This window comes from Hyaena hyaena, unplaced genomic scaffold, assembly GCF_003009895.1.
Source record: "Hyaena hyaena isolate Hyena2069 unplaced genomic scaffold, ASM300989v1 scaffold_187, whole genome shotgun sequence".
NCBI classification, from domain to species: Eukaryota; Metazoa; Chordata; class Mammalia; order Carnivora; family Hyaenidae; genus Hyaena; species Hyaena hyaena.
Genome location: NW_024080820.1, coordinates 1,304,490 through 1,320,698, shown reverse-complemented (window position 1 = coordinate 1,320,698; position 16,209 = coordinate 1,304,490). Strand labels below are relative to the sequence as shown.

At 38.1% G+C, this 16,209-nt stretch overlaps 1 protein-coding gene across 3 annotated transcripts in view; it reads left to right on the top strand.

The window, feature by feature from the left end:
- Positions 1-16,209, top strand: part of FRYL (FRY like transcription coactivator) — a 262,440-nt gene that overhangs the window by 153,869 nt on the left and 92,362 nt on the right. For all 3 annotated transcript variants that reach the window (XM_039241070.1, XM_039241072.1, XM_039241069.1), the window contains exons 14-19: positions 5,516-5,619; positions 5,815-5,923; positions 7,616-7,702; positions 10,424-10,595; positions 11,041-11,173; positions 13,860-13,967. In XM_039241070.1, coding sequence (XP_039097001.1) covers positions 5,516-5,619; positions 5,815-5,923; positions 7,616-7,702; positions 10,424-10,595; positions 11,041-11,173; positions 13,860-13,967 — 713 coding nt within the window. The remainder of the gene's footprint in view (positions 1-5,515; positions 5,620-5,814; positions 5,924-7,615; positions 7,703-10,423; positions 10,596-11,040; positions 11,174-13,859; positions 13,968-16,209) is intronic.

Below are 16,209 nucleotides of genomic sequence, written 5' to 3'. Positions count from 1 at the left end.
TTATGCATATGTATTGAACAGTATGTAACAAAACTCTTATTATTATTGGTGCATTTGAATAGTAATACTTTACCAGATGGCTTTTCTTAAATGTACTTTATTCTTTCTGTGGTGAATCATGTATTGACATGGATAAACTTTGATTGAAAATTTAGTTTGTCTTAATGCAAAATTGTGCGTTTTTAACAACTGTTGTTTATGTTATCTTAGATCTAACACTATTTATTAATAAAAACATCCCTTTAGAATTGCAGAGTATTAATCTTATAGGATCTTCCAGATACTTATTTTGTGTTTCACTTTTGAGAAAAATGAAGTCAGGTTGGCTCAAGTCTAGAAATGAAAAACGCCTTGATAATGAAATGTCACTAATAGCACATTTGATGAAAGTACTCCAGCCAGATCTAAAAGTGTGGCATTGGATCCACAGGGTTACCGAAGCTCCTGAAATGATTCTGACTTGAATCAAGGGTTAGTTGTTACTAACACTATTTGGCACGCCCACGTCCCGTCTCTCTTAGGGTTGTAAACAAGACTATGAGATAGAAGGTTCTTTATCTTCCCAGGATACTCTGCTAGCAGGATCTACCAGGATCTGCTTTCCTTCTGTGGATAGGAGCTTAGTTAATGTCTGACATGGAACTTGGGAATATTCCTCACCTGCATGTCATGGAAATGCTTGATTGAACACTGTTTTAATGCATAGATGAGTACGTTTGAATATTTGCTTATAAGTTATAGAAACAAGACAGACATGACATTTTATTTCCTTTTGTTCCTCTAAGTTAGGATAACCTTGCAAACCTTATACTTTGAAGACAATGAAAGCGAGGCACAGATAGATTAAGTGACTTTTCTCTGATCCTGTAGCTCATTGTCGTATTTGAGAAATAGGACTGGCTTTTCTTTCCCACTTTGGGAGTGATCCACTGGGCAACGTTATCTTATATACCTTTTCCATGGCTTTATACATCATTTTCAAAAGTGCCTGATTACTTAATAGGGTATACAGAAAATATAAGTCTTTGAGAAACATTTTTGGCTGTTTTTCTCCTTGATACTATTCATATTTGGATGAGAGTTGATAGACTCTCTTTCTTATTTATGAAAATCCCCAGGACCAAATTGAGCTTATTAAACTTTTTATGTCATGCAACCAGAAAATACACTTTATTTAATTACTTACATTATACTGTTTTTTTGTCCTCATTTTGATAATTCATATCGATACAGGTACTAAAAGGGGGAATTGATAATTTTCTGGGCGGTATGATTTTCCATACTTTTAATAAAATATTTTCAGACTTGCATTTAAGTGTTTTCTGAAAGGTTGCTTTGTTTCATGACAATTCATACTTTTCTGTTGCTTGTTGAAATTTTTGTATATATATATGTGTTTCCACCTAACATATTTGCAATTCTTTCGCAGCACCTTAACTTTTATTTTTTTTGTCTTAAGGCTTTCATTTGAAATGCTGTTTTCTTTGAACCCTTACCTCCTGTTAAATACTTCTGGCATATTGTCCATTTTAAGTAATGGCAATGTCAATCTGCCAGGCGAAAGGAGATAAGAGCCACCTTAGCATGAATATTTGGAATTAGTTGTCTTGGCCATTAACCCTTAACTTACATTAAGGCTCTATTCAGCAGAAATTTTACGAATTGGCTCCTGCTTATTAAGTTTAAATACTGTGGCTACCCTGCAGAGTTGAGGTAAGGCATGGAGAGCATTCAGTAAAAAAACCCCTACGCTAGTTATCTGTTATAACGGATATAATTGATTTGCTATATATATAGGAAAAACTGGTTCAAGATAAAGGCCTAAACTGATTTTGCTTTGAGATTGAAGAAACCTCTTAATTTCAAAAAAAAATCTGTAACAAGTTTTCATTTATTAGACCTATTACTTCTTAAAGCTGATTTTTATTGATACTTACTGTATACTAGATGCTCTAAATATAAAATCTCATTTAATTCTTACTGTAAGTGAGACTGAAAGAAGATAAATAAGTAACCCATGGTCAGGGGGCCAAAAAGCGATATAGATAGGATTTGCATCTAGATCTCTTCAGCTCTATATCATTTGCCCTTTGAGGTCCACCTGTTACCTTTTAGTGGACTATAAGGAATTTTGCTCTACTGATTATTTTCAGAAAATATCTGGCTATAATTCTGGGATATTAAAAAGGCATTATTCTCTACAGCCATAAGAATACATAGAATTCTTTAATATTGTACACTTTATTAAAAGTTACTATATCACTATTTAAAATTGGTGACCATGAAAAGTGGGCTTTAGCCCCATAGGCCCATAAATAGCATGAGAAGCATCCATTTATATTCACAGAAAAATGTCACTTCTGTTATTTTTGTCCTTAAACAGAATTTGGTAGTTTCCCACTTCCGTATCTTTATATCAATTGAGGTTATTGTGTGAAAAGTGATTGTGAAGTTTCTGCAGAATAATTAGAGATGGGTTGGGTGGGGGAATAATAAAGAGTAGTGGAGTTCATATAAAAATAATTTGAAGGTGGTTTTCTACAGCGCATGCTTATTTTCTTTTAAAAATTTAAACTTGCCAGAACTCCAGTGTAGTGCTTTGAGAGGAAAACTTAGGTAGTTAACAGTTTAACTCTTTTCTCTTAGTTTCAGAATTCGAGATGTATCCCAAGTTATGGGATTTTTTCTTTTCCTTTAGTGTTTCTGGCCACTACCTTGGAAATTTCAAATTTCTTCTAAATAGAGGCCTTGGTGAAGAGCTGTCTGGTTTTGTGCTTATTTTCATCTAACATGCATGTGCCGTGTCTCATGTTTATGTTTGCTGTCTCACATTGCTTTATTTAGATGCCATCTAACAACAGTATCAGAAAACAAATAGAAACACTCCAGGTGAGTTGTGTTGATGTTACAAAGTAAACTATTGCTTTATCTCCTTTAAGTGTGGCTTTTTTTTTTCCCTTTACCCATTGTTGCATTGCATGCCTAATGTATTTATTCCAGCCCGCTTCTCCTCTTGTCAAGGCAGACTAGCACGCAGCAGGAACACACCACAAGTTTAATATTCGTGTCACCCCAAGACGATGAATTGACGAGCGACAAGTAATCATGAATGTTGATTCTTCTCCCAACTCCTCCATTTCAAAATATCCTGTTCAATTTATTGTTTAATTGACGTTGCATTAGTTACGCTGTTATAAATGAAACTTTAAAAAGCATCTTCCGATGCAATTAAGGAGACAGCTTAGATTTTAAGTACGATTTTTGATGCATGACTTTTTAAAACTTGTCTCCTACTGGATTGGGTTTTTTTTTTTTTTTTTTTTTTTAAATATTTTTATTTCTAGGAGAGAGAGAGAGAGACAGCGTGAGCAGGGGAGGGTCAGAGAGAGAGGGAGCCACAGACTCTGAAATAGGCTCCAGGCTCTGAGCTGGCAGTCAGCACAGAGCCCGACGCGGGGCCCGAACCCACGAACCGCGAGATCATGACCTAAGCGAAAGTCGGACGCTTAACCGACTAAGCCACCCAGGCGCCTCTGGATTGGGTTTTAAACAAAATATTTTGGGTTTGGTTCACCGTAGAAAAAAGGGAGAGAAACATTAAAATGATTGCTGCCAAAGAGCATACTGGACATACCAACTATTTATTGGATTTTAATTTATATAACAATCTGATTATTCATATTATACGAAAATTGTGACTGGGGAATTACATATATCTTTGTTTATGGCTCAGATCATTTTAGGATGTTTTTATTTTTCAGACATGTATAGCAGCATTTCAGTACCTGAATAAACAATAATTGATGTATCATTTTTCATCTTAGTTTTGGCTTTGTTCAGTATAGAGTGAGTCTGCTTTGTAAACATAGGGGTGCATCTTGGAATGTTTGAAAATCAAGTTTTTTTCATTCTAGATACCTCAGCCCTTAACCTAAAATAATCCAAATATTTTATTAACCATTTATATGAAGACATTTTTATGTGAAATTGGACATAAATATTTTTAATATATAACATATTAATTTGTATTAGTTGTGTTTTGAAAATATAATTTAATGCGAAAATACTATTTGGAGTGTACATCAGACTAATTGAACTTATATTTTGATACCTGGGATCTTGGATTTAAATGACAGGAAAAAAAGTTATGTGATAGAAAAGAAAGTACTATAAAAAGTTTGGTGGTTACTAGTAACACGCATATATTGCATGATACCATATATGTTACTTTAGTTACTTTAGTAACAAATTAATAACTACTTGGGGAGTGTGTTTGAAATTGGAATCATTATGGATTTGGCAATGGAAGGAGGGACTGATGTTAAGACACTAACCAGCAACGGAATTATTGGTATTCCATTCTTAATTAGATCAGTTCTTCACATAGATGTGCAAAATTCTATTTTCTGGTGGCTCTGTTTCTCTTAATCCTCATCTGTTATCTTTCTGTATTGCTTTTAATCAGATGTATTGTCCATTTTTCTGTTTCTCAAGAAAAAGTAAATAGAATGGCTAAATTACTTAGAATTTAAAACTATCTTTTGTTTGTTGTTGTATATAAAATCTTCAACAGTAAGAAATTCCCCAAACTAAATTAAATGAATGCTGATTTATGACAATCAGTGCATCCTACGACCAATCACCATGCATAAAGAATTTCTCCTAAGAAATGTGATGATGGGCTACATTTTCAAAATTCACAATAAAATCTTATTACATGACTGGTCATCTGAGAACTTTACTTTTTATAATAAGTAGTATGAAGAAAAGTTTGCTAATCAAGTTGTGATTGAAATGGAATAATTCTCTTATTCTAAGTGATAATAATTTAAGTAATTTCTCATTCTAAGTAAAATTTAAAAGCATACCAACTAACATTTATTGAGCATTTAACATGTGCCAGCAGTGTTCCGAGTGTTTTTCACCCAAACACTTCCTTAATCAGTGAGGTAGGTACCATTTTTATCTCCGTTTTTAAAGATGAGGAAATTGTGGCACCAAGTGGTATAAAAGTGCCCCCAAAGGTGAGGTGTGGCCAGTCATTCCTGACTTCAGAGTCCTTGCTCTTCCATACTCCCTCTTGTAAGGATAATCACGCAATAGTATTTTGCATTATTTCCTACATGCAAGTATCCATAATAATCTTTTGTGGCCTGAGGTTTTAACTAAGTATGGACTGCAGTGAATTGCTCCAAAGATAAGTAATCTTTGTATCGTGATGTCAATATCGTGTGAACCATTTGTTGTGAAGTAAGTTGATGTGTGTATAAGTAGGAGTTCTTTCAAGTATGAATATCCTTCTAATATTTTACCAAAGGAATGGCTCAGAATTATCTCTCAGCTTTCTGCACTTGCTGTGTATCGAACATGTATTTATGTATTTAAACCTGCTTTAGATTGAATACAGAGAGGAATGGGGTAAGGGTTTTTAGTTGTTGACAGAGACTATATTTGATCTTAAATGACTGCGAGTACTTTAATAAGTTTATTTTTATTCTCTTTTGTTTTTAAACAGAATAAAGATCCTAAAATGTCTCGAGTTGCACTGGAATCTTTGTATAGATTGTTGTGGGTTTATGTAATTAGAATAAAATGTGAAAGCAACACTGTAACTCAGAGGTGAGCACCTTTGTATTAAAGTGGATTTTATAGAAATCTTGGCAAAATAAATATCACACTGACGATATTTTAGTTAACATTTTATACAGACCTTGAGAAGGAATACGAATTTTCTTGACATCCTGTGAAAAATAGGAAGAATCGTTTGTTGTTGATGTCATTATCTCTTTATGACTCCGTCTTTCTTTTCCATAGTCGTCTTATGAGCATAGTGTCAGCACTTTTTCCGAAAGGTTCACGTAGCGTGGTTCCTCGTGATACACCTCTCAATATATTTGTGAAGATTATTCAATTCATTGCTCAGGTAAGTGCTTTACCTCACAATAACTGTCGTAATTTGGAGTTTTGAAATTTGTTACACACCTAAAAACGTTGTAACAGAACTCAAGGAGACACACAGATGGAACACTTAATTTAGGAAGGATCAAGGAAGCATCTCGCAGCCCTGCTGTTGGCCCATTAACTGATTACCTCCTGATTATCTCCAAAGGCTCTTGGCAAATTGTTTTCTCTTGCATTAATCTGGTTTCTTAGGTACAGGTACTAGAATTCACTGTAGCTAGTTGAACCCGAAAGGAGCTTTGAAGGAATATAGACGGTTCACAGAATTGAATTGCTAGTAGGACTACTCTGAATGACTAAGAGGAAATTGTAGAATTGGGCTGTCGAGGTAGCTGTGGCTTCTGCCACAACCAAAAAACTGCCAAATAAGGAAGTTGTCTCAGTTGCTTCAGAATCCTGCTGCCGTGGTCCCCTCTAATAGAGGATTCCTTCCTTCCTGCCCTCCTCCACTTCTTCCCGTATGCCAGTTCCCAAAGACTCACATGAGTGTACCACCTGGCAGAGTCTAAATCACATCTTGAAGCCCACTATTCTGTAGCATTCTGGGAAATAGAATTTTAGCTTTCTAAAAGGAAGGTTTATTAGAAGGGGATTAAACAGGTGCTGAGCAAGCAGATCCAAGGTTTTGGTCATGTTCCCTTTGGTTCCCTTTGGGGACATCAGCCCTGGAAGAAGCAGAGGTAGGGTTACCTCATCAGCTCAGGAAAATTCTTTGATCCCAGAATATTCATTGTGGTCTCTTTGAACTAAAACCATGACAATTTAGATGAGCTATGATATAATTGTTTTTAACAGTGAAGAACTAAGGAATGTTTAAGCAAAATGAATACATTTCTATTTACTGCAGCACAGAACTAATGATAATTAGATGGATGTAAAGGTGTTGGTAAGGTGAATAAAAGCAAACTGTGCTTTAGATCTAGTGTTTAGTGGGGCACATGGGTGGCTCAGTTGGTTGATCATCCAACTCTTGATTTCAACTCAGGTTGTGATCTCACAGTTTGCCAGTTTGAGCCCCATGTTGGGGTCTGTGCGACAGCATGCTTGGGATTCTCTCCCTCCATCTCTCTCTCTCTCTCTGTCCCTCCTCCACTTACTCTCTTTCTCTCTCAATCTCAAAATAAATAAACATTAAAAAAAGATCTAGTAATTAGAAAACTTTTGCTGTTGGGTCGCATCTCTTTCCTTTCTTTTGCCCTTGGATTTTACCCGCTCCCTTGGGTTAATCACCTCACACCAATACTCTATGAAAACGATATAACCCCTCTCAAACATCAGTTAATCTTATTGATCTTATTTTTCCTTGGAATTTTCCTTCCTGGAGACCTGTTCTTCCTGTCTCCATGTGAACTATTATTCCAGGACTCCCTTTTGCCGTCATTCTGGGAATTCCTTCACTTAGATATTTGAATGTGATTTTGGTAAATGAGTGTTTAAAACATGTATCCTATTTGGTGCGATATTAAATCATTTGCTAAATAATATATTTACAGTCATTTTTAAACCTTTATTCATATGTATTTTTCCTTTGTCCACCTAGATCTTAGGATACAAACCTGCGTTGTTGCCATTATATGTATGATTCTTAGCATGCTACCCAACATATGGTAGTAGAGAAAGTTATAAGGATATTTTGATTGTTATTTTTTTCTAGGAACGTTTGGATTTTGCAATGAAAGAAATAATATTTGATCTTCTCAGTGTTGGAAAATCTACTAAAACTTTCACCATTAATCCAGAGGTAAAAAAAAAAAAAAAATTACCCTGTCATTTCTAATCTTTTTATTTAAAAATATTTTTTAGGGGCGCCTGGGTGGCTTAGTCGGTTGGGCGTCCGACTTTCGCTTAGGTCATGATCTCGCGGTTTGTGGGTTCGAGCCCCGCGTCGGGCTCTGTGCTGACTGCCGGCTCAGAGCCTGGAGCCTGTTTCAGTCTGTGACTCTCTCTCTCTGACCCTCTCCTGCTCACGCTGTCTCTCTCTGTCTCTCCTAGAAATAAATAAAACGTTTAAAAAAAAATATTTTTTAGAGCAGTTTCTGGAATCAGAGCTCTTAGGCTCAAATCATTAGTTAGAAGCTTTACTTTTCATTACTAGTGTGATCTAGGACCAATTATTTCACCTTTCTGACAGCCAACTAAAGTTCAATAGTAGTTTGAAGTAGGGTGAAAAATTATAAAGAGGACGTTTTCCAGATTAGTCAGCTTAGCTGACTTCTAAGATTGTGACATGGGCTCAGGTTTCTTTTTATCAGTACCAGATTTTTAAAAATAAATATCATTCACTTAACATTTATTGAGCACCAAAAATGTGTCAGACACTGTTTTTAGGTGTTAGAGGCAAAACAGGCAAATATCCTTTTCCCCAGAGGGAGACTATGATAAAACTAAAAAGGCAAAATAATTAAATATTAAATATTTCCTACTTTTGTGGCCCTGTTATTCACTTAGTAAACTCTCACTCTTTAGACTTTACGTTTTTAGATTGCTAAAAGATTTTACAAACTAATTGCTCACTAGAATCAAATGACATTGGAGAATATAAAAAACTTATCTGTTTTCTTATTTCTTTAAAATTACTGTGCTGGTCCTCATAATCAAATCCTAAAACATACATTTATGTACTTAACAAAGAAGTTGGAAAGTTGTTGAAGCTTTTCATTTGTAGGGTTTTTAAGGTACGTGAATACTTATTTCCAGGTAGATAAAGTGAGCAGAAATGAGTGTTTTTATAGATGATATACTTAATATGGTGTCCAGCATCAAAATCATGTAATGAAAGAGATTTTCTTGAACATCCATTTTCAAAAACACTTTCTCCCATTGGATAAGTTTATTTCTGAATATAAGTTTTTTCCTCATTGAAGCTCTTACACTAGGAGTAGAAAAGGCGTGAGTTCTGTGTTTTGTTGTTCTTTTCTATAAATGTACTCTGTTAGGATTACCTTTAGTCCCCATGTTCTTTTAAGAATCTTTTTAAGCTTGCGAGAGCTAGTTTAGTTAAAGCGAGAAAAAATGATCCGTGAATCCATTTCATCAAACCCAAGCAAATTGCAACACACCAAAAGAATGAATAAGTTGAAGGTACTTCTGTGAACCTCAGGAAATTATGGAGCTTTCCCACTTCCTTCAAGATGTTTTCTGTTACCATGTGACATGACTATGTGATGTTTAGACTAAGGGAGGGCACTGGTACTCTGTCCTATATAAAGATGAGTAAAGCTTAAAGTCTTAATCTTATTTAGATTTAAGAAATACATAAATAAAAGTTTTATTGTCTTCCAGCATTCCAGTGAGCTTTCTTGCTCACCCACTGGGATTGCACTACCCACCTTAGAGACCACTGGCATAGGTCAGAGAAAATGGCAGCTTGGAGTGAGACAGTGCTGGTGCAGATGGAGAGAAGAATGTTGATCGAGAAAAGGAAACATTAAGAAGGGACCGAGTTTGAGGGGAAAGTACATTTGGCTTGAATGAGTCAAACTTGAGACATCTTTTGACCTCCAGACATCTTTTTGATGTCACATGGGTCTGAGGGTCCTAGTTCAGAGAAGTGAGGCTTACAATTGACAGGTGATGTGGTGTGGGCGGTAACTGAAACCACGTAGTTACATGCAGTTGCTTTGGGAGAGAAAACATCAGGAGAGGAGAAGGTGGCTGAGGCCCTCATCCTGAAGCAGTCTCACATTGACTCTGGAGCTGAAGGAGGCCAGACCTGAAGTGCTAGGAGGGGTGACTCAGCCATATGTGGCACAGCTGAATCAGAGGAAGGGAGTGTTTCCAGAAAGAAGGAGTAGTTGACGGTGTCCTGTGCTGCTGAAAAGTCAAACAGGATGCAGGAAAAATGCCCACTCTTTTGAGCAGAAGTGGTCACTGATGAGTGAGAGTTGCTTCAGAAAAGTGTTATGGGGACGACTTGCCCCATTAAGATGAGCATAGCTAACAGCAGTTAACAGACTGTACCTGGTGGAAAGGAAATGTTGAAGACGTAAGCGAGAGAAGGGTAATGGTGGTGTACCGTTCCCGGGAAAGCAAGAGCAGATGGGGTTCTAGCAACTGGGAGGCCCAGTGCCCCCTCGACCGTCGGAAGATCAAAGGAGAAGGAGAAGAGGTGCTTTTGTAGTGAGAGCCTGAAGACAGTCCGGAGATCTGTCCTCTGCTTAGAGAGGGGAGGGGATGGTCGGAGCGCAGGATTGCTGAGGAAGGAAGGAAGAGGTTGGAAACAAGCTTTCTGGACAATAGGAGAGCCAGTTGACCTCAGAAGTGAGGGGACGGCATTTAGGAATTTGGTGTTAAAACGAATCATGCTGCCTGAACTAGTTAAAAAAATGTTGGGCAGAAGGTCGTTGTCCTGTTGGGCCTTCCTGCCCCCACCGCAGTGTTAATTGACGAGGTGTTTTTAACATGAAAAAAGGATATTTCCTGACATTCTGATTTGATTTGGCAACTTTTTTTTTCCCTGAAGAGAATGAACATAGGCCTCAGAGTCTTCCTTGTAATAGCAGACAGTTTGCAGCAGAAGGACGGTGAGCCGCCGATGCCAACAACAGGGGTCATCCTTCCTTCGGGAAACACTCTCCGTGTGAAGAAGATTTTTCTCAACAAAACCTTGACGGATGAGGAAGCAAAAGTCATAGGTTGGTGTTAACTGGGCCAAATAATTTGCTTTGTGATACAGTTCAATATTCTTTTGAATACGTTTATGATCAAATCTAAAATAAATTTGTCTAATGTGATTATTTCTAGTATAGACTGATATAAAAATGAATACAACTCAGATAATACCTCTAAGTTTTCCTATGGAAAGTCCTCCAGTTCAGTCTTTATTTTCTTACATGATACTGTTCACTGTCCTTTGTACTTCTTCGAAGTAATTTTAGTTCCACGCTTAGTACCTATTCTCTCTGGTACACTAACGCTGATCATTAAGGGGGAGAGTATATCACAGTTGAAATTCCTTCCTTAGTGACAACAATAAGCTGATGTCATTTAAAGATAGGCTTTTATTTTCAATGGGAAGTGAGTATGATTGTTCTTTATCTAACATCTGACACTTTGTAACCGTGAGATTTTTCCCCCCAGGGATGTCAGTGTACTATCCTCAAGTGAGAAAAGCCTTAGATAGCATTCTCAGACACCTGGACAAAGAAGTTGGGAGACCAATGTGTATGACTAGTGTGCAGATGTCCAATAAGGAGCCGGAAGATATGATTACGTATGTAGGAAGCTCTTTCCCTTCATTGCCATTTTGGTGTTCATAAAAAGGCATATACGGTCGATTGTTGCTTGCTCCCTCACCCTCTCCTCTGCAGCTGCCCCATATTGCTACCTGCTGCAACTTGTGATACGACGATTCCTTCCGCATGCTCAGTTGTATTCTTCAAAGTGCTATAGAACTAGCATCGGTAGCAGAAGTCATCCCGGACCCGTTTAGCTGTCAGTGAACAGGGCCCTATACCCGTCCCATGACCGATAGATAAATCCGAGTTACCCTTGATATGTGTGCCTGTGGTTGGCTTAGTTAAGTCAAACACCTACTCTTATTTCTAGAACCCCAATAAACAAAAAAGAAAACCTGAACATCTCCTGATAACGACGTACAGAGGGGAATAATGGGAGTAGTCTTTTCAAGACAGTGCCTCAGCCCCCTGGCCTGCCAGGCTTCTCACTGCTTGCCGTCTGGCATCTTTTTCCCTTAATGTCAGAGACTTTTTCTCCTCAAGAGGATGCATTGTGTGGCAATAACTTGTTTTATTTGCCAAATAGAATCCACATATCCTGTAATAAGGGAGGACCTTTTTTTAGGTACTAATGTCTGAATTTTAGGTTTTAGAACACCAAACTGGATATTTGATCTCTCAATTTAACTGTTAGACGGTTATTATATACTAGCGTCTACTAACGTCTCTGAGAACGTCTCCAATGTGGACATTTTTTTTAATTAAGAAATTTTTTTTAACGTTTGTTTATTTTTGAGAGAGAGAGAGACAGCTTGAGCAGGGGAGGGGGCAGAGAGAGAAGGAGACACAGAATCTGAAACAGGCTCCAGGTTCTGAGCTGCCAGCACAGAGCCTGATGTGGGGCTCAAACTCAAGAACCATGAGATAGTGACCTGAGCCGAAGTTGGACGCCCAACCAACTGAGCCACCCAGGCGCCCCTCCAGTCTTGACATTTTCCCCTTCTGCATAACTTCCTCAGGAAAACCTTTGTCACCACCACTTAATGTGTGAACGAGTCGGCCCTCACTGGGCTCCTCTGGCTGTGCGCATGGAGTCCCCCAACGTAGCCGTGCTGACCTTCCCCGCCAGCTCTTTCCTGTGTCACTCCTGTAAAGTTTGATTCGAATTTTACTTCCAGAGGTACCACTTTTCCTCCCTCTGCTGCACTTTAGTCTCTATTGGGCAGTTTCCTCCCTTGATCACCCATGTTCTAAAATATCACCTGAGTTTATCATTGGAAACCAGGAAGCAACTCGGTTACGTGTTTTGCTGGCTGTGTGAATGAGTAACAAATGTGCAGTGGCCAATCACGACAGACTTGGAAAAAGTGACATGTTTGGGGGTGGGGTGGCATCTGGCTGGCTCAGGTGGAAGAGCATGCGACTCTTGGTCTCGGGGTTTTGAGTTTGAGCCCCATGTTGGGTGTAGAGAGTACTTTAATAAATAAAACTTAAAAAAAAAAAAAAAAGGAAAAGAAAAAGTGACACGATTAGTCAGGGATTATGATGCACATCTGTTATTTACATAGTGACTTACAGGAAAACTGGTGTTATTTAACTGACTTGTTGTAACTGAAATTCGTGCATATTGGAACCAGCTAAAAAGAAGAGGGATTATATAAAATCTCTAAGAGTAAGAAGGAAGTCTTTTGCCACTATAATGAATACTGACCCCAGCACTTAAAACATCCAAATTGTTTTCTACATGAGAATTTTTAGGTTACCATTAAGAACAATTTGGAAAAAATAAACTAAAATCCTTGCCTTGAAATATAGACCAAAATAAAAACAAAAAACAATGTATTAAGAGATTAGAGACTTAAGGTAAAAATTTAAAAGATCATTGAAAATATAGTAGAAATAAATTGTATCAAGGCTCTGGAGGAACCAAGATTTTCAAAATCGACATTTAATTCTGTAAAAATTTAATGGTGTGTGTGTATGTGTGTGTGTGTTCTGAAAGTAAAAAGAATAGACAGTACTAACAATGGAATATGAGAATGCCTGTTTTTAAGACCCTCATTAATGTATAATAATAAATGAGAAAATTTTTTTTGTTGTTGGGGTTCCTGGGTGGCTCAGTTGGGTAAGTGTCAGACTCTTGATTTCGGCTCCAGTCATGATCCCCTGGTTGTGAGATTGAGCCCCACATCGGGCTCCACACTGAGTGCAGAGCCTGCTAAGATTCTCCCTTTCCCTCTGCCCCTCCCCTGCTTGCTCACTCTCTCTCTCTCAAAAAAAATTTTTTTTTGTTAATTTTATAGGTTCCTAAAATAACCAATATTTGGTTATTTAATCTCAATATTATTTATTATGATTTAATAATTATTCTTTATTCAAGGTTAGATATTGATTAAATTTAATTTTTAACTTAAAATAGTTGTATTCTACATAATTTACTCAAATCCTATTTATTATTAAAACATAATCATTCCTGTAGTTTTCTAATTACTGAAAATCTTTTTTGCTTGCTAGCTAGGTTTTATTTCTTGTTGTCTCTTGATTCTTTTGTCTATTTGTAAACTGATAATTATTTCCTGGTTTTGTATGAATTCTTTTTATAGTAAATATATTAAACTTTTTTAGGGGGAGGGGACTCGTATTTTCCATAATTTTTCCAAGTTTGCTTTCATTGCCTAGCATATGTAATAAGCTTATTAAATCCTGTTATATATCTTTCAGAGGGGAAAGGAAACCCAAAATTGATTTGTTTAGGACTTGTATTGCTGCTATTCCAAGGCTGATTCCTGATGGTATGAGCAGAACTGACCTCATTGAATTGTTAGCAAGGTAAATGAGAATCACTCTTTGCTATGGTAATTTTTGCTTCTTTCAATCCATTTAAATTTCGAATACACTCCTGTTGTTGTTCTCACTAACAGAGTGATAAAGACATGATCAACACTTGATACACTTTCTGAACTTAAACTTCCATTTTGTCTTTTATGTTTTGTAAACCCATTCTCCCACTCATTTTTAACTTTTAAAGTTCTTTCGGATTCCTCTCTACAAATCCTACTTTTCCATTTCCTAGCTTTCCTTCTAGTATATTTCGTAGGATTCGGTAACACATTATTCCTTAGTAGATGTGTGGTGATGCCCATTAGGCAGTTAACTGTTGTGTTAACTCTTGCAGCCGCCTCTGTGGCTCCCAGGGTAGCGACCAGGTCTCGCTTTCACTTATTTCTCCTATTGCAGAGCCTGTAGGGTTCAAGGTTTTGCTTCTCTTTCCTATGTTGGGTTTGTCATAGCTTTATAAAATACGTAATAACATGACAGTCAAATTTAAACACTTGCTTCCAAAGCTAATTCTAAGTCGAGCTGAAGGCTTGTCGGAAGCTGCTTTGTCGATGTACGTAGGGATTCCGTAGCTAAGGGGTCAGCAAACGTGCTTCTGTGAAGGGTGACATAGTCAGTGTTTTAGGATTTGCAGGGCATATGGGCCACATCCCGGCTGCTCCTCTCTGCAGTGCAGGACAAGAGCCGCCACGGATCTCGTGTAAAGGAGGGGGCGTGACCGTGTCCCCCTAGCCCCTCGTGCAGTCTGGCCCCTCTGCTGCGGTCCGCTTGCCCCACTCTAAATGAAAAACCAGGTATAATGACTGTCACAGAGCAGTGATACTTGACTGTACTGAAAGATGTTTACTCGCTGCCAAGCACGCACCAGGGACCTAAGTTAAATTCGCCGTGAACAGTTAATAGACTTCTCTAGCAACCCCTTTAACCTCCTCCGAGAAAACACCTAGCATTGCACACACCCGTCCCCTCCCTGCACTCCACCTTCACGGTTGCCATCAAGATACAGGACGGCATTTGTCTCTCTTCAGGATGATGTGGAGAGCAAAGGGGTTACTTTGAAACTTGGCACCGTGAGAAACATCCATCCCTTTGTACTCTGTTAATTTTTGCTGTGAATTGAGTAATGACAAAGTTCATGTCAGCATTTGGGAAGGAAAAGAGGTTTAATGATTTGTAATGTTATTCTTGGAACAACAGTACATAGCTCTCATTCAGTTGCACTGTTTGTACTCCCCTTAATTTAACTCACCTGTACCTTTGGGGCTAATGGTCCCATATCCCCCCACAAAATGAAACTCCCTCTCTAAGAAATAGGGATGGAGGAGCCTAGTGCAGGGATCAAACAGTGACAGCTTTGTGACTTGATTTACTTTGCTTCTTTTTCCTACAATACTAATTAGTTTTCTTCAGCAGAAAGGAAGATTCTAGGTTCTGTTCTCTTTTGTCCCCCATTCCGATCATTTGGAATAGCGATGTCTAAATCTTGGGGGGGGGGGCTGTTTTGTTTTATGTTTTTAAAGCGAGTAAACAAAACAGATGCATTTGTAGACCTGTATGTTATGTCTAAGGAAAGTTAATTCCTCTGCCTTAAATTAGCCAGGCTACGCTGATCTCTACAGGGTGGTTGGTTAACTCCTGTGTAGATAGTCTGAGTTACACAGACAGGTGTAAGATGGGCGTGTGGATTTAAGGGATGTCGACATAACCTTTAAAGTCAGCCTCATGGAGACAGTCCCTTCTTCCACAGTACCTCCCTCGGTGCCGCTGTCGGAGACCGAACACTGGGCTCGGCCCTTAGTCTGTTCCCCTGTGATAGTTCTGAGGGGCTGCTGTCGCCACTGCCGCTTCGTGGGACTTACTGCAAGTCTCTCTGTCTACACAAAATTTTCTCTTCGGTCTCATTGCCAGTTGAAAGTTGGCTTAGTGAAGACCAGAATTGAGTTCGGCAGGGTGAGGGCTATGATATCTCCTTCCACCTAAAGCACACAGCTTTCTTCCTGTCTGACAGAGGATGACTCCACCTTCCCAGCTTCCTAAGCATGTAACTGTGGCACATTCTTTTTTTTTTTTTTTTTTTTAATATTTTATTTATTTCTAGGAGAGAGAGAGAGAGACAGCGTGAGTAGGGGAGGGTCAGAGAGAGAGGGAGACACAGAATCCGAAACAGGCTCCAGGCTCTGAGCTGGCAGTCAGCACAGAGAACTGTGGCACATTCTTAATACCACCTACTTAT